Source organism: Sinocyclocheilus anshuiensis, unplaced genomic scaffold, assembly GCF_001515605.1.
Source record: "Sinocyclocheilus anshuiensis isolate Anshui unplaced genomic scaffold, SAMN03320099.WGS_v1.1 scaffold1170, whole genome shotgun sequence".
Lineage (NCBI taxonomy): Eukaryota > Metazoa > Chordata > Actinopteri > Cypriniformes > Cyprinidae > Sinocyclocheilus > Sinocyclocheilus anshuiensis.
Genome location: NW_015538055.1, coordinates 2,322,027 through 2,348,169, shown reverse-complemented (window position 1 = coordinate 2,348,169; position 26,143 = coordinate 2,322,027). Strand labels below are relative to the sequence as shown.

Sequence of the window (26,143 nt, the reverse complement as noted above, 5' to 3'; positions counted from 1 at the left end):
GAGAACACCATTTATACACACACACAGGAGGAGGGGATGACGAGACACACCTGGGAGCAATGAAACCAAGGGAAACACCTGGGACAAATACTAATCAGTAATCAGGACAGGAACAGGAAACTAACCAAATAAGGGCATGGGAAGGCACATGGGGAGCACAAAAAACATCTGGGGAGCAGGACACACACAAAACATGGAACAGAGTCTGACAAGTGCTGCCTTTGTACTTTTGACTGAATTGCCTAACAATTTTTATGATGGCTTTTGTTGTTTATTAAATATTATTATTTAATAAATAATATTTTATATAAATAATAGCAGTATTTAATAATAGTATTTAGTATTGGGAAACAGTGTGTGTGTGTTCTTGATGGTGATTAGTTACATTGTAAAACTAATGTTTTATTGTGAATATGAGATTGAGCTGAAGAATGAATACTGTGTCAGATGCAGGTAATCACATTCGCTCAGTCCATCTCTCTCTCTCACATAATACTCTACTCTACATAATACAGTGAGCTTTTAATACAGTAAGACAATAAGTTTTAAATGAAGCAACTCAACGTTCCTTTGTTACTAGTTCATTTGGGCTCAGCTGTTAAACTGTCACTGAGATTTGAATCTGTGCTGGAAGGAAGTAGTTCTACACAAAAGCGGGTTTTTAAAGACACTCTGTTGTTGTTTCTTATGTATTTACATACGTGTGCTGTCGAGCTGTTGTATAAACGCAATATCACACTCGTAGACGTGTAATATGGCTATATGGCCGATATACAGCCATATCACACTGCTGCTTGTGTGATATTGCTTATATATATACAGTGCATTAGTGTGAGGGTAAGTGCATACGTGAAGCTTCCCTAAGTTTCCCTTAAATTAACACGTAGAAAAATATAAAGGCCATCTGAACTGTTTTTAGAGCTTTACAAGCCCAGTGACATTTGCAGACTTGTATTGCTGTTAGCCTAGAGTGCACATAAAATCCACATTTGCTTTTTGTCATCATTAGTGTATCCATCGTTGAGTGGTTACCATCCTGCATGCTCACAAGCACTTTAAAACATACTCTTTTCTGGTTGTCATTTTACTGTACAGTCCCCATTTGTCTGTACCTGCTGTTGGGCAGGACTGCATTTAGGAGGCTTAGCATCCTGACAGTGCCTCAGCATGATGCGCTGCTGGATAGTTTGTGATTGTGAAAATCACAGCTCTCCCAGTATGAGACCGTAGAGGTGGCTGCTTCGTTATTCTGTGGGAAAAACTGAAGGTACCTGACACCATGCAAAAGGTGCCAAGCTCAGTCACCATTAAGGCCTGTTCCTGCTAGCTTGACATTAGCTGTGAGGTGTATGAAAGTTTGCATTCTAACTACAGTATGTTTTCTATTTGTGTGTGGTTTGTCACAGGAGGAAGGTGGAAATAATGCACACAAACAGTCTCTTCACACTTCTTGGAGAACGACTCATGCTGCACTCCAACACACTGTCGATAACTACGTACAATACACTATATGAGGTAATCTAAAATGGTTATCTCTGTACTGAATGCTAATTGGTCAGTACAGCCTTACAGTTAAGCTAAAATATACAGCTTGATATAAAAATATACAAAACTAAAATATAAAACTACTAAATATATAGCTATGAAGTAAAACTCTGTATGGTGCTTAATTTATTATATATATATACTGTGTGTGTGTGTGTGTTGTGAAGGGTGTCAATGATTGTCTTCTGGACAACTGTCAGATCAGCAGTCTTCCCCATGATTGTGTAGCCTAGTGAATCAAACTGAGAGACCATTTTGAAGGCTCAGGAAACCTTTGCAGGTGTTTTGAGTTGATTAGCTGATTGGCATGTCACCATATTCTAATTGGTTGAGATTGTGAATTGGTGGGTTTTTGTTAAATGTGAGGCAAAATCATCACAATTAAAAGAACCAAAGACTTAAACTACTTCAGTCTGTGTGCATTGAATTTATTTAATACACGAGTTTCACAATTTGAGTTGAATTACTGAAATAAATGAACTTTTCCACAACATTCTATTGAGATGCGCCTGTATATATTTTAAGTGATATTTAAACATTTTTTTTTTTTAAATAAGTCTGTTACGCTTAACAAGGCTGCCTTTATTTAATCAAAAATACAGTAAAAAGAGTAATATTGTGAGATATTATTACAATTTAAAATAACTGTTTGCTATGTTAATATTTTTTTAAATGTAATTTATTCCTGTGAGGGCAAAGCTGAAAATTCAGCAGCCATTATTCCAGTCTTCAATGTCAAATGATCCTTCAGAAATCATTCTAATATACTGATTTGGTGCTTAAAACATTTCTTATTATTATCAATATTTAAAACAGTTGTGCTGCTTACTATTTTTGTGAAAACCATATCTATTTTTCAGGATTCTTTGATGAATATGAAGTTCAAATGTAAATGTTTTTAACATTGTAAGTGTCTTCACATGATTGTTTCTTTAATTTTTTAGCATGTTAAAAAATAGTGCTGTTTCTAGCTAGTAGTTAACTGCAAGAGTCAATTGAGATTAACAGATTTTTGCAGATTTTAAGCCATCTTCATAAGTGATGCTTAATCTATTCCTGCAAAGTTTCATATTAATTTCATGCTGATTTATGCCGTATTTACCCGTTTCCATGCATTCATGAGTCTCATCTGATCCGTTTCCTGTCTAGATTTTGACAGAGCAGGTTTGCACACAGGTCGTCCACAAGCCACATGCTGAGCCCGACTCTACTGTGAAGATCCAGAACCCAAGTAATTATTTCTGTCAGCTCATTTATTCTTTTTGTGGCCTGGTGCTAGTACACTTACTGTCATCTGTGGAAGTTAAAAGTTTACTAGCGAATGATTAAACGTTTGCTTCTGCACATAGACTTTAGCCAGGGATGCCCGTTTCATATGCGTCAGTTAGTGAGACTGCATGCTCATTGGTTCACAGCTGTGCCAATCAGACAGAACTAATGCATGTTCTTCTTTTGGTTGTTCTCAGTGATTCTTAAGGTGGTGGCCACACTGCTGAAGAACTCCACGCCCAGCACGGACCTGATGGAGGTGCGGCGTCTCTTCCTGTCTGACATGATCAAGCTCTTCAGTAACAGCCGTGAGAACAGACGGTGAGGGTCTCTTCTTTTCTCGACCCATCCCCCATGACAGCAATTAACCGCCTGGTGAATGGATAAGAAAAGAGAGCGGAAAAAAGAGTGACGTTTTCCCTTGTTGTTGTGTTTAATGGGCACCCCCGTGACGCTTAATAATCCTCGAATTCTCACCGTGTTTCACTCGCAGCAGATGTTTCAGTGACACATTCGAGTCCACACCAATTTCGCTGCTGTCCTATGACTGTTGGTTTTCCTTTTCTTCTGCTGCGTGCTCCTCTGTGCCGTCACAAGTCTGGCAGTCAATCAGTCGCCCAGTGTGTGCTGAAATCTCAATTGGCTGTTATTACTACGTTTCATCATCTCCATCATTAAGGTCTACAGTGAGCCACTCAGAACTGAAAGGAAGAAGCTTTTTAGACTAGATGAAATCATTATGTTTCCAAAGTGCTTTCCTAAAACATCTGTAAACAGTGTCTGGTAACTAGACCAGACATTTATCTTAGCTAGTAATGGAATAGTTCATCTGAAATAAAAACAGTGCCATTATTTACACGTCCTCATTTTGTTCCAAGAGACTTTCGTTCTTCTGTGAAATGCTAAAGAAATTTTTATGAAGACTGTGCTGCACACTGTTCTCCATGCAATTACAGCGAATAGGGAACAAGGCTTTCAAGCTTCAAAAAGGATGCAGAAGCACCATAAAAGTGTTTCACACGACTCTTCTGAAGCCATTCAATTGATTTGTGTGAGTCAGTTGTTTTCCACTTACAATCTTCCCTTTCAGTTAATTAATTCTGTGAAAGATCATTGAGTCAGTGAGTCAAGAATCAGTCCAGTTCTTGAACGAATCTTTCAGAGCTGCAATTACCAAAAGCATTTTAAGCCAAACTAGATCGTAGAAACCATCGGTGTCAGTAGTTACTATCATCTGCTTATGATGCTTTTAGGAAATGCAGCTCAGATCAGTTTTGTGAGCTAGTTCAGCTGATTCATTGAAAATATTTGTTTTAATAAGAGTTTGTTCACAAGCTGGGCATTGGTACTTTGCTCAAGAACTGATGAAGGAAAACTAGTGCAGATGTCAAGATTTACTGTAGATAACTAATTCAATTTTGGTTTATTCCTCACACAAACCGATAAGAGTGTCTTTGAAAGACTGAATATAATGCAGAATTAAAATGGACCTTTTTGTAAAGTCCCTTGAAAGCCTTGAAGTCCCTATTAATTTTCAGTGTAAAGCAACTGTTTCAATTCTTCAAAAACGTTCCTTTTGTGTTCCACTGAAGGAAAGTTGGGTTAGTAAATTATGACGATTTTCATTTCAGGGTGAACTAATCCTGTAACGATGGTTTACATGTTGTAGCTTTAGCACTTACTAGCTGGTAGGGATTGGTTCGAAATTAAATCATCCTTACTGCAATCTTACAACCCGGAGTGTTTCAGCAAAAGGAGCAAGCTTAATTCATTCTGCCTCAGTCAAAGATCCATTTATTATATCACAATGCACTGAGAAAAAATGACGGTGAATAACACCAAGTGCTTCAGGTGTTATTCAAATAGCTGCCAGTCATTCTTAGCGTTACCTCACAGATCTGAAGTTTAATGGAGGTTGGGGCTGAAATTGCTTTGTGTTACTTGTCGGTTTGTGAATTAGGTTCCAGCTTTGAGTGTCGTTTGAGGATGTTAGAAAATATGTTTGCGGAGGAGAGGAAGGTTTTAACACGAGTGACTGCTGCGAGCTTAATCCATCTCATTTTCTGTGTGACAGGTGTCTGCTGCAGTGTTCCGTTTGGCAGGATTGGATGTTCTCTCTCGGCTACATTAACCCTAAGAACTCAGAGGAGCAGAAGATCACTGAGATGGTTTACAACATCTTCCGGATTCTTCTCTACCACGCCATCAAGCACGAGTGGGGCGGCTGGCGTGTGTGGGTGGACACACTCTCCATAGCCCACTCCAAAGTAAATAGATAGTTTTCACCAGCCGAACAACAGTGTAGTGGTAGAACTTGTGAGCTTTTTCATTGGCCAATACTGATGTGGATATCTAGAGATAGATAGATATATAGATAGATAGATATATAGATAGATAGATAGATAGATAGATAGATAGATAGATAGATTGATTGATTATGCATTAAAAGGGTCCAAATTCACTTACTTGCATTTTTATTGCAAATTATATTATCAGCATAACAGATAGATAGATAGATAGATAGATAGATTATGCATTAAAAGGGGCCACATTTACTTACTTGCATTTTTATTACAAATTATATTATCAGCATAACAATTAGATAGATAGATAGATAGATAGATAGATAGATACATAGATAGATAGATAGATCATGCATTAAAAGGGGGCACATTTTTATTGAAAATTATATTATCAGCATAACAATTTTAACAGCATAACAGTGAAAGTTGAATTTAAAAATGTACATCATTTTTTTTGTTTTTTTTGCGTCATAATAGCCAGAGTGGTATAACTTTTTCCTTTTTTTAATTCTCAAAATTTCAGAAAGTTTGTATTTAAGAAGTCTAAACTTGTCACAACTCTGTTTGGCAGGTGACATATGAAGCTCACAAGGAATATTTAGCTAAAATGTATGAGGAATACCAGCGACAGGAAGAGGAGAACATTAAGAAAGGGAAGAAGGGGCTTGTCAGCACCATTTCGGGGCTTTCTGCCCAGGCTTCAGCCATCAAAGGCACTCTGGAGCTGGACCCGGATTCCCAAACTCAAACTCCTGAGAGTGAAGCGGATGAACCAGAGACGACAGATTCTGGGCGGAACCTCTTGTCTGAAACTAAATGTTTGGATGAGGAGAACCCAGCAACAGGTGTCCATGTGGAAGCTCATGACCTGCTTGTAGATATCAAAGCTGAGAAGGTTGAGGCCACAGAGGTGAAGATGGATGACATGGATCTCCTGCCTGTAACAGAAAATGGAGGCTTGGTGGAAGTGGACTCTCTTCTGGATAACGTCTACTCGGCTGCAGTGGAGAAGCTAAACAGCAGTGTAAACAGCGTGCTGGTACCCAAAGCCACCATAGAAGACAAGAGCTCAGGTCCTCTCATCACCCTGGCTGACGAAAAAGATGCCATTCCCAGCAACAACACTTTCCTCTTTGGCACGATGGCGACCAGCTCGGGAGAAAACCTCCTTCCTGAAATGGGACCATCTGAACCTCTTCCGCTCTCAGAAGTGGAACCTCAGGTCCATACAAGCTCTAGTGCAGACCTTGGGCTTCTGGCTCTCATGGCTAAGAGCTCGAAAGAGTTGGACGCTAACCCAACGACTTTGGAGGATAACCGCTTTAAGATGCAGCCTGCTCTGAGTGGTTTTAATGTCTCTGAAGGGGAAAACCTGTCTAAATGCCCAGGGCAGATAGAGACGTTGGCAGTAGATCTGGAGCCAGGGGTTTCTGGGGTAAAGAGCACTGCAGATGTTACCAGCACCACATCAGACACAGAGAAATCAGATGATGGCAAAGATAAAGAGGTTAAGAAGATTCAGACTACTGCTACTACACAGGTAACTATAGGTGTCAAGTCAAGTCAAGTCTGCTTTATTGTCAATTCTTCCGTGATGGTGTGGGCCTCCGGAGCAGACCGAGATCCCGCAGCTCTTCGGCGTGCGCAGAGTTTAACTCTAAAAATGTGGTTCTGCCGACATCGAGCAGAAACTCACGACTGTATGCGCGCTTAGAGACAGATAGACGCGACGAATACGTACAAAAACACTGCGATTCACAAGACAAAAAACACGAAAACACCTTTCTGTCGGGAGAGAGAGAAGCCGCAGCGTGTGAATGCGCCACCATCTTGAGGTAAGAAGATTACAGCCTGTTGACAGTCTGTACTAGTCTGGATCACTCAGTACGATTTATTTTGTTTTTTAAAGAAATTAATACATCTACTCAGCAAGGATGCATCAAATTGAACACAGTAAAAACATGTTACAAAAGTTTGACGTGATAATAAATTCTGTATCAGTTTTTACACAAAAATTAAGCAGCACAACTGTTTTTAACATTGATAATAAGAATTTTTCTTGTGCAACAAATCAGCATATTAGAATGGTTTCTGAAGGATCATGTGATGAGACTGGAGTAATGGCTGCTGAAAATTCAGCTTTGCCATCACAGGAATAAATTACAATTTAAAATATATTAAAATAGAAAACAGTTATTTTAAATTGTAATAATATTTCACAATATTCCACAATATTTTTATACTGTTTTTGCTTTATCAATTAAATACATCCTTCGTTAGCATAAGAGACTCCTTGTCACATTTATTTTATTTTATTTTATTTTAGATGAAAAATTCTAAATTCTATTTTATTACAAAATATCTATGTTTAATATGTTCATAGGTTTAATATTAATATGCAACTTATTTATCCTGTTTGATTGTTTATTTAAATGTTTAATTTGATTATTTACCTTTTTTATTGATTTATTTATTTTTTACTTTATTAAACATTCCACCAAAAAAGTTAGTTCTTTTAACACATTGACCCAGTAGTGGGCATTTTGTTACAGGCTTTTCAGCAAGATTTAAACAGTAAAACAATTATGAAATGGGGGGAGGGGGATTAAAAGGTTAACATTAAAAATATTAAACCATTGTTTCAGCCAACTGAAATTGTAATTAGTAAATTGACCTTACCTTTATGAAAATGCCCTGAGAACACAGTTCAGCCTATCAGTTAAAATATCCTAATTGTATAGTTGACTCATCGAAATGTATGTCATTGTGGTTTTATTGTCACATTTTTACAAAATTATGATGATATTGTAATTTTATGTTGTTTTATGTCGTTTGAAGGACATAATTTAAAAAACATTCAAATTTAAGAAGGTTCATTCTTTGACATTTTTTATGCCTGTCAAACTTGTTTCTGAGGTGTTGTGTTATATATCGAGGACCCTAGAGGAAGATGCAGTCTGCAGCTTCGCAAAACCAGCTTGCCTCAAGAAATGTCATACCTTCAACTTACAGTTGACTTTTAAGAAGATATAGGTCTTTAAAGATGTTCCCAGCATGAAGGCTTGTTTGTAGGACTTTTGCAAGGATGAACACGATCTGCCCTCCACGCCATGAAAAAGAACTGCATAATTTACACAAACGCTTCTTTACTACACCTGTCAAAAACTATACATATTCTAAGGTGCCTTGTGTTTTAAATGCATCAGCTTTGGCTTTTAAAAACATTTGTTTGCTTTCAGAGTTTGCATGGCCGTTCTGGTAGTCATCTGGATAGAGATCAGCGAGTAGATCTGGGTTTCAGAGGCATGCCGATGACAGAAGAGCAGTGTCGACAGTTCAGTCCTGGTCCCCGCACCACCATGTTCCGTATCCCAGAGTTCAAGTGGTCCCCAGTGCACCAGCGCTTACTTACAGATCTGCTCTTTGCTCTAGAAGCAGACGTACACATTTGGAGAAGGTCAGTGGCTACAGTTTACTCCGGTTGTGGAGTAGATGCCATATTTAATTTGATACAAACAAAAACACGGTCCTAGTGCAATCTAATTTTCAAAGACTGTGTTTTCTGGTGTTTTTTATACTGTAGAATTACGGACTGTAATTCTATCACTAGCGGGGTTTTTTTTTTTTTGTACATGTCAAAAAATGATGCTGTCTACTCTGATGGAGTCATAATTCTATAACAACAAAAATGTACTGTTATTGCAATATAAATCTTTTTCTCTTTTTCACCCTCCTCTTACTCTTGCCCCTCACAGTCATTCGACAAAATCCATCATGGACTTTGTCAACAGCAACGAGAACATAATCTTTGTACACAACACCATTCACCTGATCTCACAAATGGTGGATAACATCATCATCGCCTGTGGAGGAATCCTTCCCCTGCTGTCCGCTGCCACCTCGCCCTCTGTGAGTGTGCCAGAGATTTGACAATACTTCCATCCAGTGGTCGTCATAGATCACTGCAAGCCAAGCTCTTCAAATATAAACATTAAAAATAACAGAATGCCTCAGGGATAGTGCTGACTCATTATATCCACTTATTCTGTCTTCTTTACTATTGAGTGTGTTTTAACTACGTTTTTCTCTTGTACTTTATTTATTTATTTGTTTACGCAAAGAATACCAAGGTTAGTACCAATAGATTAGTATATTTGAAATGTTCTGTGGTTCATTGCCATTATCTCTGTCATGGATCTCATACAGTCTCATAGCCCCCCCTCCCCCTCTTTTTTAAATACTATAAAAACATGGATATATTGACTATTAAAAGCTCCGTTCACAGGATCTACATTCTATTTAGTGGTTTTCATTCCGAATTTGCTTAATATGTCTTGTGATTTTAGTCTAACCTCAATTGAAAGGTTGAGGTTTCTTTCTTTTTTATTTTTTTGAATTGCTAATTTTTGTTTTTAATGCATTTACACATTTGAAATCAATGCTAGTTCTCAGACTTTTCAATTTTTTTGTATTTTCCACATAGCGTTCAGACGTTTGGGGTCAGTAAGATTTTTAAAAAAAGAAATTAATGTTTTATAAAGTATTGTTTTGATCAGTAAATACATTTATATCTGTAATGTTAAAAAATATTTCTATTTAAAATAAATGATGCTCTTTTTCATTTTCTATTCTTTTTTCTATTTTATTCTATTTCCACCCTGAAACAAAGCTATCATTGCCTACACAAAAATATAAAGCAAAATATTTTCAACATTAATAATAAGAAGAAATGTTTCTTGAGCATCTGATTTCTGAAGGATCATGTGACACTGAGGACTGGAGTAATGATTCAACTTTGCTATTACAGGATTTATATTAGATTAAATTATTAATTAGATTATTAGATTAAACCATTTTAAATGGTAAAAATATGTCACAATACTACAGTTATTACTGTATTTTTAATTAAATAAATGCAGCCTTGGTGAGCATGAGACTTCTTTCAAAACATAAAAAAAATCTTACCAACCCCAAACTTTTGAGTGGTAGTGTAGCTTGGTCACGGAGGTGTTTGAACTAATTTTTCTTGGATTAAACCTTTCAGTGCTCCACATCTAAAAAAAAAAATGCCTACCACTGCCAATCCTGCATCCTAGAAAGCATCTGCCAAAGCTTTGCATGACCCATCTCATCCTGTTTCAGGATGTGCTGTATTGTGTCACATTTTACCGGCTACACCTCATTCTCAGCCTGAATGTTCCACTTTTGTGCTGAAGATAATGACTGATCATTGTTATAACAAAATGTGCTAACTAGGGCTGCACGATAAATCGAAATAAAATAGAGATCGCGATTCGACAGAAGCTGCGATTGTCATGCGTATCTTTCAATGAAGCACGGTTCTGTGATCAGCAGTAAATCTCCATCCAAAGGCCAGAGGGTGCTCTCGCGCTGAAACTCCAGAATTAAGAAACTCAGAAAATGCCTATCGCTGCAGCTGAGAACTACGGCTATGTGTAGTAAATGCTGCTCCATCTGAAAGCACGTGATGATGATTTCTTGCTGATTACAGAACCGGCTTTTTTAACAAAATGCGCATGACAATGGCATTCGATTAATCGTGCAGCCCTAGTGCTAACAGACTTTGATATCGGACTGTACCCTTTGTGCTCTTGATTATTGTGTGTGTCTGTGTCAGACTGAAATGGAAGGCATCGAGGCGACGCAGGGCATGTCGTCTGAGACGGCCGTGATCTTTCTGACCCGGCTGATGTCCATGGTCGATGTGCTGGTCTTTGCGAGTTCACTCAACTTCAGTGAGATTGAAGCTGAGAAAAACATGTCCTCAGGTGGACTGATGCGACAGTGCCTCAGACTAGGTATGTGTATATGTGTGTCAAGACACATTTTAAAGAAGAAAACACCTAAAGCCATTTAGCATACATTTCCTTTATACTGAACATCTTTAGACTCTTCCAACCAACTTTCTGACTTTATTCTTCAGTCAATTTATCAGTTAAAATTTTTTTTTTTTTTTTAAGTATTTTAATCTTGTATATGTATACTCTTGTATATTAAAATGGTCAGTATATTTTTGGTCAGTATCACAAATTTGCTTTTATGATTAAAGACTTAGAAATCCTAAATGTTATTGCAGAATTTAAATTATTAATTTTGTCATATTTTCCTTATTTTTTCCTTTAGTATAGATTTTTCATTATATTATATTATATTATATTATATATATTTTAATCATGTATACTATAAACAAAGGAAGAATATTTTTGTTCACATAGTCAATATCACAAATTTGCTTTTAAGATTAAAGACCTTGAAATCTTTAATCTTAAAAGCAAATTTTGCAGAATTTGAATTATTTTATCATAATGTTTCTTTGCTCGTTTTCCCTTTAGAACTTACTATTTTATTTATTTATTTTTTGCTAGGACACATTTTAAAGACCATAACAGGAAAAAAACCCTCAAGACGTTCAGCATAAATTTCCTATGACACACTTCCAAAAATTTTTTTTTTTTTCCTCAGTCAATTTATCGGTTTTAGTGCTGTACAATAAAAAAAATAGAGAGACAGGTTTAAAAACACATGTAAGCAATAAGGTACAAGCAGGATTGCTGCTTTAATTCAAGGGGCCCATATATTGGAACACTATATTAATCAACCAGCACCTAGAATCAAAACTATTCAGTTTTTATAGTTTATTTTATTTAATTTTTTTTAATTGTCTCTTTGTCGATATTTCTTCATTTATATTTTGTGCTCTTTCTTTCTCTCTGTCTCAGTATGTTGCGTAGCTGTGAGGAACTGTTTAGAGTGTCGTCAGCGTCAGAGGGACAGAATTCTGAAGTCCACCCTGTCCTTCAGTAAGTCTCGGGAGGGCCTGCAAGGCGTGTCCATGGCCAGCAAGGTACCCACTTTATACTGCATAATGTTATACTGCATCCAAGCACTGTACAGTTTCTGTAATCTCACTATGCAGTTAGGGTAGCGTTCTTGTTGCAAGTGTTTTATACATAAGTAAGTTGATATCTATAATTTATATAATTTAAATAACCTGAAAAATACTTGAAATGTATATAGTTTATGAAACAATTACTTAAGTCATTGTTTTAAGATTTTTTTTTTTTATAAATGCATAATGAAATTTAACTAATCTACTCTGTGTTCAATCCATCTTTCTTAAAGACTGAAAGTACAGTATGTTGTGTCTTGCCACATTCGTTTTTTTCCACACAATATAATATTGTCACGTTATGTGTGATTTGCGCTGTGGGTATGGTGTGAATTTGTAATTGAGATCTGCAGTGTGAGAACTGTTAAATTAAATGAAAGTGTTAAATGTCTGTTTGAAATGTCTGCTTTTCTTGCCTTAGACCACCATAGAAAATTTTCCAAGTAATGTTTCTCCAATTAAGGACCCGGACCGACTTCTGCAAGACGTGGACATCAACCGCCTGCGAGCTGCTGTCTTTCGTGATGTTGTGAGTTAATGTCAAATCGTCCTCAAATGCCCTTTGAAAGAAGTGTACACACTGTAGACGATGTAAACATGTAGACATACACACAAATCATACACACAGAATCTTTTGGTTCATATGGTCAATATATCACAAATTTGCTTTTATGATTGAAGTAGAAATCCCAAATGTTGAAGTAAAATTTACATGATTTATTTTGTTACTTCGCTCGTTTTTTTTTTTTAGAACTTCTATTTTATAGTACTTATATGCTTATATAAGTAATATATTATATATAAGTAATAATTAAATTATTTAAAGTTATTTATTTCAATATTTTATATATTTTTTCAGGTTAATATTAGATTTTTAATTACAGATTGTTTTTGTTCATTTATTTTTCTATCACCATTTCAGAAATGTCACTCTGTAACTCTGCACTAACAAAACAGAATCAGTTCAGAGTAGCATTTCTGCTTTGCGTGACATGTTTTAGTCGCATGTTGACTCTTCTTCATACCATTAGCTTAACCCTCTCCATTGCGAGTAAATCACTCGCAAATGCGACTAAATCTTACTCTGGGCGACTAAATAATGTCTAACATTAGCCATTGGCTAATAAATTCTTAGATTTTACTCGCCAGTATGTGTGTGAGAGGCGTTACCAAGTTTTAGTTCTAATCACTAGTTCTATCATTAAATAGTGCTTAATTATCATAATATAATGCTTGATTGGCTGAAGTTAAGAGTGCACATTCAGTTATTTAAGAAGCTGTTCCATTTTACAAAGATAAGCTGATTGGGTGGAATCATGTGTGTGTGTGTGTGTGTGTGTGTGTGTGTGTACCTACTTTGCTCACTTTTGGGTACAAATTTGTCCCCAAAATATGGTTAAGCCTGACAAAATTGACAAAAAACTCAATTTGTGGATGTTCTCATTTGTAAAACTGTTAAAATAAAGTAAACAAAGTTTTTTTTTTTTTACTTTTGAAATTGTAAAAATGCAGAAAGTTTTCTGTGAGGGGTAGGGTTAGGGTTGGGTTTAGGTTAAAAAGTGTATAACTATCTGTATATAAAAACAATCGAAGTCTATGTAATGTCCCAATTTAGATAGCTAAGTAAACGTGTGTGTGTGTGTGTGTGTGTGTGTGTGTAAAATAGTATATCAGTCTGGCGAGTAAACAAAAAAATGTACTAGCCAATGGCGATTATATTGCCAAGGTGTGCGTAGAGGGTTGTTAGCTGCTATTGTGTTGCGCTCCACAGGATGACAGTAAGCAGGCCCAGTTCCTGGCTCTCGCTGTTGTCTATTTTATCTCGGTGCTGATGGTGTCTAAGTACCGGGACATCTTGGAACCCGAGGCGGAGATGGTCAGGTCTATCAGCCAATCAGGAAGAGGCATTCGGCAGGAGATATATTCCCCCACCAGCACAGGTGTTGTAGTGGCTAATGTTTTATTTGTTGGCATAGCTTAATGCACTTATTGATATATATTTACAATAAGCAAAAAACTTGCTTTGCATTGCTTATTTGCATTACAAATGTCTTCTAATACCATTAGCCATGTAGTTTGTTTGTGTGTGCGTTTACAAAATATATTGGAAAAAAATGTAGGTCTCCACAGAGTCTGTCTCAAGCTGGTGTCAAACACATTTCTCTTCACCACCTCCCACATCTATTATTCATAACCTTCACTAATTATCTCACATAAAATTAAACATGCAGCCCTTACAGAATTCTTGAAGGGTATCACTGCTGGCTTTGTCTGTAAAACAGTCACAAAATTGGATTAATGTCCAGTAGTTTGAAGGATGCATCAAAGAGCTATTGGAAATGTAAGATGTGTTCATTTCTGACTGGGTTTTGTTGGGAAAGTATAGTGAAAAGAATAGTGAGTGAGAAAGAGAAGAAAGAGGATCCATGAAGAAAGGGCATGCAGAGGCAGGGCAGCGCTGCTATTTCCAGCCCCATCTGTCAGTGCCCATTAGGAAAGCAATCCACCAGAGGAGAATGGGATCATATAGGCTGAGGCACTACGCTGTGTCGCCCTCATAAATTTCAGGGAAGAAAGGCTATGAATAGGAATTTTTCCAAACAGGATGTAGCAGGCCATTGTCTGCACTCAAATCAGCATTCAGGCGTACTTTAGAGCTGAATTGGGCCCCCGTTGACCTTGCTAAAGGCTCTTGATGAATATCACTGAAAAATGCCTAACATCTGGAGAACAACTGGATATAGACAAGCAAGAGTTTGGATATTGAGTGGTCTTGCCTGCAAGGGCTTGATTTTATTATATAGGATGAAAGTGGATGCATGTTGAAGAGTCTTGACAGCAAGTATTTTTGAAGGACAGAAATGCTGTCATTGTGCTCAGACAGTATGTAAATCAAATATTTGGATCAGAGATAAAAAAATTTTTTAAAGCAAAATTAAAAAAAAGCATTTCTATTGACATTCACACACACACACACACACTAGATAGATAGATAGATAGATAGATAGATAGATTGATTGATTGATTTTATCTTTGATCTTTATGAAGTATTAAGTTGTCATCTGATGTGGTTCTGAGTGATACTGTAATGTCATAAATTTGATAAAATAATGATAAAAACCTATTAATTCTAGTGATCATTTTCTAATAATCTCTGATTTTTATTATATTTTATTAATTTTCTACACTGCGCTATATAATCCTCAGAGCACCCATCAGCCCTCTCTGACAGTCGCAGGGATGCTGTTAGTGTGCTGGAGGAGTTCCGTCAGAAGTCATCCCTCCCTCACTCTGACTCAGGACTGGGTGACGAGCAGGTGTCCAGTGTGATGAACGGGGCCGACCTGGACCTCGCCATGGGTGGTCCGAACGGCATGAGTGGCCTGTTTTGCACACTGTCATCAGAGGCCAGGTCACAGGAGAGCCTGACTGAGCCATCGATTGTGGATCACCTCAAACCCGCCTCCATCTCCAGCATCAGCCAGTCCAACAAAGGCATCAATGTCAAGGAAATCCTGAAGAGCCTGGTAGCAGCTCCTGTGGAGACCACAGAGAGCGGGCCAGACACCCTGCCCTACCCTGACCACCAAGCCATGAAGAGGGAAGCCCAAGCTATGTTACCCATGCAGTTCCATTCCTTTGACAGGTACCATCTTCTCATTGTCACAATGCAAACATTTTGAGGAGTCTTTGACAACATTTTAAATGAATGGTGTAAATTTAGTACAAGTTTAATTGAAAGCATTTGTGGCATAATGTTGATAATAAAATTAAGTTCTACTTGTCTCTCCTTTAAATAAAGCAAAGATCTAGATGACAGTGTAGAGCTTACAATATAAGTGAATGGGGGCCAATTCATAAACCTTAACATGCTCACTGTTTCAATTGTATAACCACACGACATAAACAATATGCATATTAACTTGATTTCAGTGTAAAAAGAAAAATAATCCTTCATTAATCTTTTCTGTGTAAGGTTATATCCAACTTTTTTGCTGACAAATAAAATGCCTGTTAATTGAAGTGCTTTTTATACAATTACTAACTTACTAACTTTTTTCTTTTTTTTTTAAGAAGAAAACTTTACATTTTGTGATAGTAAACACATGTTTTGTGTTGAACCAGGAATAATCCTTTAAAGGTCCACCCAAAATTGAAAATTCTGTCATCATTTACTTACCGTCACGTTGTTTGAAACCTGTGTGACTTTTTTTCTTCTGAAAACCACAAAATAAGATGTTTTGAAGAATGTTGGTAACCAAACGGTTCCTGTTCCCATTGACTTTCATTGTATGGACAAAAATATACAATGAAGGTCAGTGGAAACCTGAAGTGTTTAATTACCATCATTCTTCAAAATATCTTCTTTTGTGTACCGCTGAAGAACTGAAGTCATTCCGATTTGAAATGACATGAGGGTGAGTGAGTAAATGACAGAATTTTGCTGTAACTGTGATGAAGTGTAATGATATTAACCTCCACCAGGTGGCAGCAGTATACATCAGCATGGGAGCCAAATGTGAAATCATGTGGCTTTACCATGATTGAATGTTTTTTTTTTGTCACCAATAGCACTACAGTAGCCCATTTACTGCAGATGTATATGTACAAGGCCCTTAAAAGTACAGTGACCTTTTCTGTGTGCCTGCGATCCCTTCCGTGCCTTTAAACACTACACAATACATTACAGTCAAACCATGATGAATTCTTGGATTAGTCTTTTCCCTGAGGAATGGCCATAATGATTTTCTTGGTCATAAGCAAGCCATAACTCACTTTAAATTCCCCATACTTTCTATCACGAAGAATTACTGTGTTTGAAAATGTCTCAGAGATGTGCTTGAGCATTTTGTGACGTGTTTACATTCCAAGGCCAGATCAAATCTCAGCGTGATTTGTCTCTGCTCTTAACACATGTCTTCAGTTTTGCTGCAAAGCTGTTGCTGTTCATGGCTGGCCAAAATCAACATATGTAAACAGAAATTGTGTAAATGGAAAAGATGATATATATATTTTTTTGATAATAACTTGTTCACTTTGGCTAAAAATTATCTCCAGCTGGATGGGAGGAGGGTTTCACTGCCTTAAACACTTAATAAATCTGTCTTGGATAGCATGCATGAAAATTTGTTCAGACTGGTCTGTATTTTTGAATATTGAATATACACTGAAATAAACAGTGTATATACACAGTATATATATATATATATATATATATATATATATATTTTATTGAGAAATCACAGAACAGTGTTGACAATACATTTCCGCGCTGAATGATTCTGTGTGCGCGCGATCTGCGCGTGATGTACGACCTACTGTCTGTAATGTGTGTGCACGTTATAGTGCAGCAGTGCATTATATTAGAACGGCGATTAACTTACCTGTAGCCCAAGTACTGTTCCAATTCAAAGTTCACATCTAGCTAAGGGACCCTTTTCACAAGACTGTGAAGATGCATTTAACGGTCATCAGCATCGTAAATCCTCAAAAGTTTTTCATATTTGCTAAAAAATATGTATATTTATAACACTATTCTTTGTATTATATCACCTTTGCATCAAAAAAAACAAAACAGTTAACGCTAATGTGAGGGTGTTTCTAATGCAGCGTATGGGAATGCAAAAAATATATTTGTGGTACTCTTCCATTCACTGCTCTTCAAGTTAACCCAACTATGACAACTTCTGCTGCTGTGAAACCCGGAAATGTGAAAAAGGTCCATAGGACCAGTGACTAGTCAACGTCAAGCTTAAAGCCTCATGGCAGAGCATTGAAGTCGATTTGTCGGTGCAACCCCTAATATATATATATATATATATGTAATAGGCACATAAATGTATGTTCTACACATGTATGTAGAATTTATAGAATTATACATTTTTATACAATTATTATAGAATTTTTTCATGTATAGAATTTATATAAAATTACATTTATACAATACAATTATACATGCATATATATTTTTGCCGCAAATGTCCCAAAAATCAATAAAACTATTAATTTCATGAATTCAATATTCTGTCAACCTAAAATAATTTGTAACCATTTTTACATCTTGAGTTGTTCATACATAAAATGCTTTTGTTTTAGATGCTGTCAATATGCTAATAATTTTAAGTTTAATACTATAAGTGTCTATACAAGCATGCAAAAATCTGTTGTAGAACCACAATTTACATACATATTTTTGTTGCCAGTATTTTTTGTATTATCAACAAATTACGTGTCAGTAAACATGTTTGACAATGGTTGGTAGTTTTATTTATTATTTATTTATTTTTATGTCAGCTAGATATCTAAGCGGGCAGATTATTTATTTATTTTTTGCCAGATTAAGTTACAATGTGTGCCTGACTTTATGCCAGTGCACAAAAGATGATATTTTGAAGAATATTGATAACCAAAAGATTGACGGTAGCCATTGACTTCCATAGTAGTCAACGTCAACTGTTTGGTTATCAACATTCTTCAAAATATCCTCTTTTGTGTTCAGCAGAAGAAAGAAACTCATACAGGTTTGGAACAAGTGGAGGGTGAGTAAATAATTTTCCTTATTCATTTTCTTTTTTGGTTGAATTATCCTTTTAAAACTATGGCTCGTGTGAGACTAGGCCCAAATAATGTGCCTCTCCCTGCTTAGATATTGAGTCACAGGAACAATGGATCTGTAGTAATGTGTGCAACCACCACAGATGAGGTGTGCCTGCTGACTAGTAAAGGTGGTGTGTGTGTAGATGAGTTTGTGAGTGTTAGGGAGGGTCTCCAGGGCATTGATGACAGATTAAACAGAAGCGCCCCACCGTGCCCCTAGCTCCCCTCCTGTCGTCCTCACCCCTCAGCACCCTAATAGAGGCTGGCATGCAGAAATGAGTTGCCATGGCAGTGTATTATTTTTGAAATGCTTTCACACAGGCAGTCCGCATACGCCGGGTCGTACCACTCACTCCCGCATGCTTTAATGTCATCTGCCGGCCTTGAAATTGCTGTGTCTAATTGTTTGCCACCTGCCACCAAATGAGCTGCCAGACGTGGACAGGCTTCTTGGATTGTCTGTCAGAAGCTCAATAGATAGGGAGTGACAAAAAAAAAAAAATGCCTCAAACACAGGAGAGATCAGGACGACTAGCACATCACAGTCTTTCTGGGACTTTCCAAAGGTGAATTTTTTCAATTAGTATTGAATAACCAGGAAGCTGTGTTTGCAGATGGGGCCGCCACCATGAAGGACTTGCTTTAGTCAATTTAAATCAAGGAGAAACACTTTAATACATTAACATCAGTCCGTATCAATGCTAATGGATGGTATGCTAATAAACGGAGTGATACAAAATAAGTTTGCCATTATATGAGACCAACACATATAGTTATTGTTAATGTTCATTTATGCACTGAGACTGTTTGTAATCCTAATAGCCATTTCAAATAAAACATATAAACTATTTGCATCATTCATAGTCTACCCGAGATTAATCTGTGCTTTATTCAAAGTAAGTCAATTTTAAAAATCCTATTAATAAAATATGCACAGGATAATTCATACATCATTCACAAGCTCCCAGCCAATGAATAATTAATGAGTGTTGATTAGAAGCTTGTTTATCAGTCTAATACGATCAGCTCTACCTGTCAAATACCTGCAAGAAGCCAACATGTTATGAGTAATAATACTGTAGAAAAGCATTGCTTTGCGGACCTTAATGCTCAAAACGGTTGCAAACTGAGGTTCAAAGTCATAATTCTGTGTTGACTTTACAGTAGTATTAGAATGTCCATGTTACACATATTACTGATATGTTTAATTTATATTAACTCAATTAATAATAATTTTAGTAGTAATTATTAATATAAAGTGCTTTTGAATGTTGTTTCTTTCTTTCTTTCTTTCAAAATAAATGCATCTTGGGTGAGCATAAGAGACTTATTAAAAAATACTTTAAAACGTCTTACAGACCCCAGACTTTTAAACAGTAATGTATGTATTTGCATCTACAAGGATAATTCCTCATAACTCATTAAGACAATGGTACACATGTATGATTTTAAGGGTCTGTTATTCTCTGTTTGTAGTGCTCAAGGGGAAGCATGTGTCACAGAATGTTTTTCAGAAACTCTCTGTGTCACGCCAACATGTTAAAGAGAGCGTGCCGTCGAGACGAGTGGCAGTATCCCAGACAAGTGCTCTAATGGCTCCGTCCTCTCTCTGTACAGTGTCTGTTCCGAGGTCACATTATGCGGCATCAGGAGGCTTAGCAGGTGACATTAGAACCACCGAAAACATGCAGATCTCTGTATCGGCCAGCATCTTGAACCACGTCAAGTCGTGATAAAGAAACCAGACCGATATACACACCAACAAAATATCATTCCATCTTCCAAAGCACTTGACTCTGTCATGTTTATAATATCAAACTAATCCTCTCCTGCTCTTTGCTATCCGGCTAAGGTGTCTTCTGTGAAGACATACAGGAGATTATCGGCGAGGTCAAGAGTTTAATGCAAACTCGTGATCCTGCTCGTCTCCAGCACTATTTTCATCTCGTTAGACTATTGCCTCTGGAAACCATGTGATTTCCTTTTACATCTATAAATAAGCTGGAAAAAAGGCTAAATATAATTTCTTGAAGGCATAATTACGTTGATTAGTATATTTAGGCCCTTTTTAATGGTTTAATTTGTTTAGTAGCTATATTTAGAGACTGTTTCTTTAATTAGCTTTCCAGAGATTGCAGCTGGCCAGTGTTGAGAAGGTCAAAAAGGATGACAAGATGATTACCGGTATTGTGATTTTCTTCAACTTTTATTTTAAAATGAATATATTTATGTGTTTAAGTATAAGGATGTTCCAAACTTTCAGACATATGATCTCGCCTTGTTCAAACACTTAAATTAATTTTACCACGATTAGAAAGGTGAGAAAAACAGAACCGGATGGAAAACAGCCAAGAAGAATTTGCTTAGATGAGGGTGTCACCTTTTGATGTTTTATGTTTTCTGATATTTTTGCTTATTGATATTTTCAATTTTCATCCATCTTTTTTTGTTTTGTTTTTTTCTCCCTATCTTTATTTGTTCCTACACTTTTATCCTATATTTAATTACTTTTCCCCCCTTTTTTAAAATGTTATCTAATGGAAAAGAATGTTTTGAAGTGATACAAGCCAACTAATACCTCAAAACGTCCTGGAAACTTACTGGAAAGTAAAGTAATTGAGAAACTCGCTTTTGAAAGTATATATGGATATAACAAAAAGAAAAAGTTTGGAAAAAACTTAACTGATGACCAGATAGATAGATACCATATAACATTTTTTAAATTTAATATTTTTTATAATTTAAGAATATTTAATATTAATATTTAATCCAATATAGTGAGTTATAATGGGGCAATGAAAATGCACTGTATTGTAGGAATAACCCATAAGGTTTTCTAAGGTGAGAACCTCAAAACTGCACCGCTATAGCAACAGCAAATTTCTGCAACACACCTGGAAAGTATCTTCTGATGAATTTCGCTCCGAGTTTGACATTATGTCAAGTCACAGCAGTAGACAAACAGCAGAAAAGAGAAACGTACCCAAAACCCAGCAGTCACTGCTTTTGATTTTACTGTTTGTTTGTCCTGAGCTCTCATTCTGTACAGTCGCAAGGCAAGCACGGGCCGGCAGGAGAGCAGGATGTTTACTTTGCCTGCAGGTCTTTCCCTTGCCACTGCAACCATTCAATCTATCCACTTTCATCCAGCCTGACTGGACTGTGGAAAACAGCCATCAATCTCCCTCCAGCTTAATCAACTGATTTCACAAGCAATCGTGTATTTATTGTTGCAGGTGAAATGTTTTTATTTTGCTTTGTTAGATGTGTTTCTTTTCGCTTATGCAGAATCTGGAAGCTTTTGCGGGTCACTTGCCAGCCCTTCTGGGAAGTGCTTGGTACAAATCCTAGCTGACTGCTTAGGTGTTTACACATCCGCCGATCCCAGTACATTGTTGTGGCCTGGTTACAAGAACAGTTTGCCAGCCGCATCAAATCCAAGGTACACTTAGTAAAAGATTATGTATAATTTATTTTCCTCCCTCTCGCAGGAGTGTGGTGGTACAGGCCAAGAAGCCTCTGTTGGTGAATACAGTGGGCAGTTCAGGCTCCAGCAGCACCCTGACTTCTGCTAGCACCCCGAACATCTTCGCTGCTGCTTCGTCCGCTACGCCTAAGAGTATGATCAACACTACAGGTAAGCATTGCTCTGATTTGTGTCTCGGTACAACCTTACCTAACCTCTTCTGGAATGTTGTTAATTATGGTAACTTTGTAAGGACAGACATTATCCTTAAAAGTAGATATAATGGTCACAACTGCTCTCTGTGTCGTTAATGAGACGCTAATTTGAACGTGCAAGTGTTTAAGTGAATTTCCAGTGAAATGCACGCTCTGCTCTGCTATTCCTAGAATAATTCAAGATGTCATTCCTAAAATAATTCAAACTCAGGAAATTAGATTTGGTGGCATCGGGCGGTTTGTCCACTAGAGGGCTCCCCTCACTATGTATTGCTTTCTCACACTATAGAAAAAAAAGACATGAAGATCAGAATCAGAATCAGAATCAGAAGAGCTTTATTACCAAGTATTGAGGAGAAGAAGTTCATCCGTTTTGTTAGGAAGGGAACAGACATTCGCGAGATGAATGCTTGGGAGCGCAGTCCGAAAGCCGCGCGCGCAGATAGGATCTATATGAAATTTCAAGGTGGTTATGCAGCCACATGGACACTATAAGGAAGTTCCTTTTCAAGCGTCCCCCTCAGGGTGCACACTGTGAACACTAGATTTTTCTATTGAGACTGGAGCTGTTAGATCTACCTTATTGAGTGTGAAATTGTATGTGTTTATTGCTCTAGGCAAGACATTCTGGCCTGAAAACATAATGTTTGATTCTGTGGGATTCATTGAAAATATCTGTAATAGTAATAATTTCCCCCATTTGTTTATTTAATTAATTTCAGTGTATTGGGAATTGAAAGCCAATTTTAGGTACCTCAGCTTTGAAGGACCAATTTAAGCAACCTGCTATAGCACTTTTTGTGATACTATGTTTTCCTTAAGAGAGGCTCTTTTTAGTCCCCATTGCCCATCATAAACCTTATTGAGATCTGCTTAGAATGCACAAGGTACACTGATTTGGATTAAGGTTGAATCAGGCCAAGCTTTCACTTCCAGCGAAATCCATCAGAATGTCCTTCTTGACGTTTCCCCTCATCTTGGTGTATTTGCTTATGGGTGGACACTCATCTCTGACACGGCGATTGATGGCTGCGTAATAGATTTCCCATCCTCAGATGTCCCGTGACAGCTTGTGGTTTCACAGGATGACAGTCCATTGCTGTGATGTATCTATCAGAAGCTCCCTGCTGCACAGGGTGCTGTTGTGGATACTGGCTTTGACAGAGAGAAATAAGAGGAACGTAAGATGGTGCTTCACGTTCTCAGAGGGAGGTGAGAGTAATAGGGATGATTCTCAAAGCTTGTGCCTCTATAGTTATGTTGTTACCTGATGAAAAACCAGAAAGAGTATTTGATTTTAGTGCAACTGAGGGTTTAGTTGACAGTTGGTGGGGATATAAAGTGAAAAAATGCACCATGAGTTATTTTCAGTGTCTAATAATAATATATTTATTTCTTTAGAAATACTTATTTAAAAAAATGTATTTATATTTTCCCCTAAAGTCAACTTTTACACCAAGTAAATTTTTCTAACCTTTGATTTCTCTCTTGTTGTCTCTCAGGAGCCACAGATGCGTCCACCTCCTCTTCCTCCAGCTTTGTGAATGGAGCCACCAGCAAGAATCTGCCTGCGGTTCAGACTGTGGCCCCCATGCCTGAGGACACCATGGAGAACATGAGGTGAATCAGAGTCCCAGGATGTGTGTTGAGGTCTAAGACAGACAGCGGGATAGAGATTCAGCTTGATGTTTATTATAAAATGGGATGGTTGGATGATTGGATGAGCTGCTTTTGAAGCCGTTGTGAAATATCACACCAGATGTCATTTTATGTGAATGAAAACAAGGCTGTGAGGATATATATATATATATAATTATTATTATTATTATTTTTTTTTTTTTTGGAAATTGATATATTGGATATTTAATTGTGCATGATAATTCCTCTATTTTTATATTTACACTAACAGTCAAAACAAAAGTTTGAAATAATTACGATTTTATTAAAATAATGTTTTATGCTCATTTATTTGATAAAAAATATTGTATGATGAAATATTATGACAGTTTAAAAGAACTGTTTCTGTTTTATTTTAAAACATAATTTATTCCTGTGATGGCGATGTCTTCAGTGTCACATGATCCTCCAGAAATCATTCTAATATTCTGATATTTTTGATCAAATAAATGCATCCTTGGTAAACATAAGAGACTTCAAAAACTTAAAAAATCTTAATTATATCAAAGTTTTGACTGGTAGTGTATACAACCTTTGCTGTCATCTAATGTAAAATCATCTTTAAAATACTAATAAATTAATAACACTTAAATATAATCTGTAGCTAAAATATCAATTTTTCATACTGTAAATTATAATGTTGCCTAAATTCACTTGTAGCTGCAAACATTTTATTTTATATTTATATAGACAAAGTAGTAAAAAACATGAAAATAATTGGTGTTGTATCCCTAATTAGTTAACCTAATTTTCATAATTTCCAAATCTTAACCCTTTTTTTGTTGTTGTTGTTGTTTTTTTTGTTGGAAACTTGAAAGGCATTTTTCATGTTTTGTTCGGGAAAAAAAAATTGACACAAAGGTATACAGATTTATTGTTAAATTATTAATAATAAATGTAATTATTTATTGAACATTAGTGTCTTATAACCACCATTTGGGGAAAAAAAAAACTGCACCGTTAAGCATGCAGTCAGATTTACAAAACTTGTCAATAAACATTTGAAATTGTTCTAGTGATGTTTAGTTTGGAATAATTATGTTTTTTTTTTTTTCAATGTTTTAAAGTTAAATACTATTACTATTTGAATATATTAAAATTTAATTTTCAGCTTCAGTACTGAAGTCTTAAATGTGACCCTGGACCACAAAACCAGTCTTAAGTCGCTGGGGTATATTTGTAGCAATAGGCAAAAATACATTGTATGGGTCAAAAATATTGATTTTTATTTTATGCCAAAAATCCTTAAGATATTAAGTAAAGATCATGTTCCATGAAGATAGTTTGTAAATTTGAAGATAGTTTGTAAATATATCAAAACTTAATTGTTGATTAGTAATATGCATTGCTAAGAACTTCACTTGGACAACTTTAAAGGCGATTTTCTCAATATTTAGATTTTTTTGCAACCTCAGATTCCAGATTTTCAAATAGTTGTATCTCGGCCAAATATTGTCCAATCCTAACAAACCATACATCAATGGAAAGCTTATTTATTCCGTTTTCGACATTTCTAAAAATGTACCCTTATGACTGGTTATGTGGTCCAGGGTCACAAATGTCACATGGTCCTTCAGAAATCAAGTGTATATGATTTCACACAATACCCTTTTAACATGGTACAATAACTGCAAAACGCACCCTTAAATGGCGTATTGCTTTATTTGAGTGTGTCTGTGAGTGGGAAGTACTTCCTCTGTCAGCACCTCATCAGATGAATTTGAGTTTGTTCACTCAGCCATGCTAGTCCTGAGTTTGTATTATCACTGCCACAAGAGGGGGTCAGAACTCAGGCTTGTTTTTTCATGTTTACAGACATTGTGCCTTTCCTTTGTTTAGGGCAATGGGCGAGAATCATTTTATTTTTTTATTGTTGTGGTTGCAACAAACAAGACAACCCCACACCTTACATATCGCCTGTCCTCTCTCTCACTGCCCACCATGGGTGTTTGAGCTGTCAGAGAGGGCTGTGCGAGCGCTAATGCAGAGAAATCAGTGCGCATAGGTGTTTTGGGGAGTGTGTGGAAACCGTGCTGACCTTGGCTTCATCCTTTCACCTCGTCTAATGCTTTGTGACAGACATCTCACAGACACGCCACCGTCTGACTACACAGGAGAAAGCGTGTGTGTGTGTGTGTGTGTGTGTGTGTGTGTGTGTGTG

General features: G+C 36.7%; 1 protein-coding gene across 1 annotated transcript in view; it reads left to right on the top strand.

The window, feature by feature from the left end:
- Nucleotides 1-26,143, top strand: part of LOC107683414 (neurobeachin-like) — a 267,384-nt gene that overhangs the window by 106,102 nt on the left and 135,139 nt on the right. Inside the window, exons 18-32 of the mRNA XM_016479471.1 lie at nucleotides 1,407-1,515; nucleotides 2,695-2,776; nucleotides 3,012-3,135; nucleotides 4,889-5,081; nucleotides 5,689-6,657; nucleotides 8,357-8,574; nucleotides 8,873-9,026; nucleotides 9,239-9,247; nucleotides 10,756-10,936; nucleotides 11,858-11,982; nucleotides 12,491-12,556; nucleotides 13,799-13,967; nucleotides 15,235-15,673; nucleotides 22,116-22,261; nucleotides 23,808-23,925. Of these exons, the coding sequence (XP_016334957.1) occupies nucleotides 1,407-1,515; nucleotides 2,695-2,776; nucleotides 3,012-3,135; nucleotides 4,889-5,081; nucleotides 5,689-6,657; nucleotides 8,357-8,574; nucleotides 8,873-9,026; nucleotides 9,239-9,247; nucleotides 10,756-10,936; nucleotides 11,858-11,982; nucleotides 12,491-12,556; nucleotides 13,799-13,967; nucleotides 15,235-15,673; nucleotides 22,116-22,261; nucleotides 23,808-23,925 (3,102 nt within the window). The remainder of the gene's footprint in view (nucleotides 1-1,406; nucleotides 1,516-2,694; nucleotides 2,777-3,011; nucleotides 3,136-4,888; nucleotides 5,082-5,688; nucleotides 6,658-8,356; nucleotides 8,575-8,872; nucleotides 9,027-9,238; nucleotides 9,248-10,755; nucleotides 10,937-11,857; nucleotides 11,983-12,490; nucleotides 12,557-13,798; nucleotides 13,968-15,234; nucleotides 15,674-22,115; nucleotides 22,262-23,807; nucleotides 23,926-26,143) is intronic.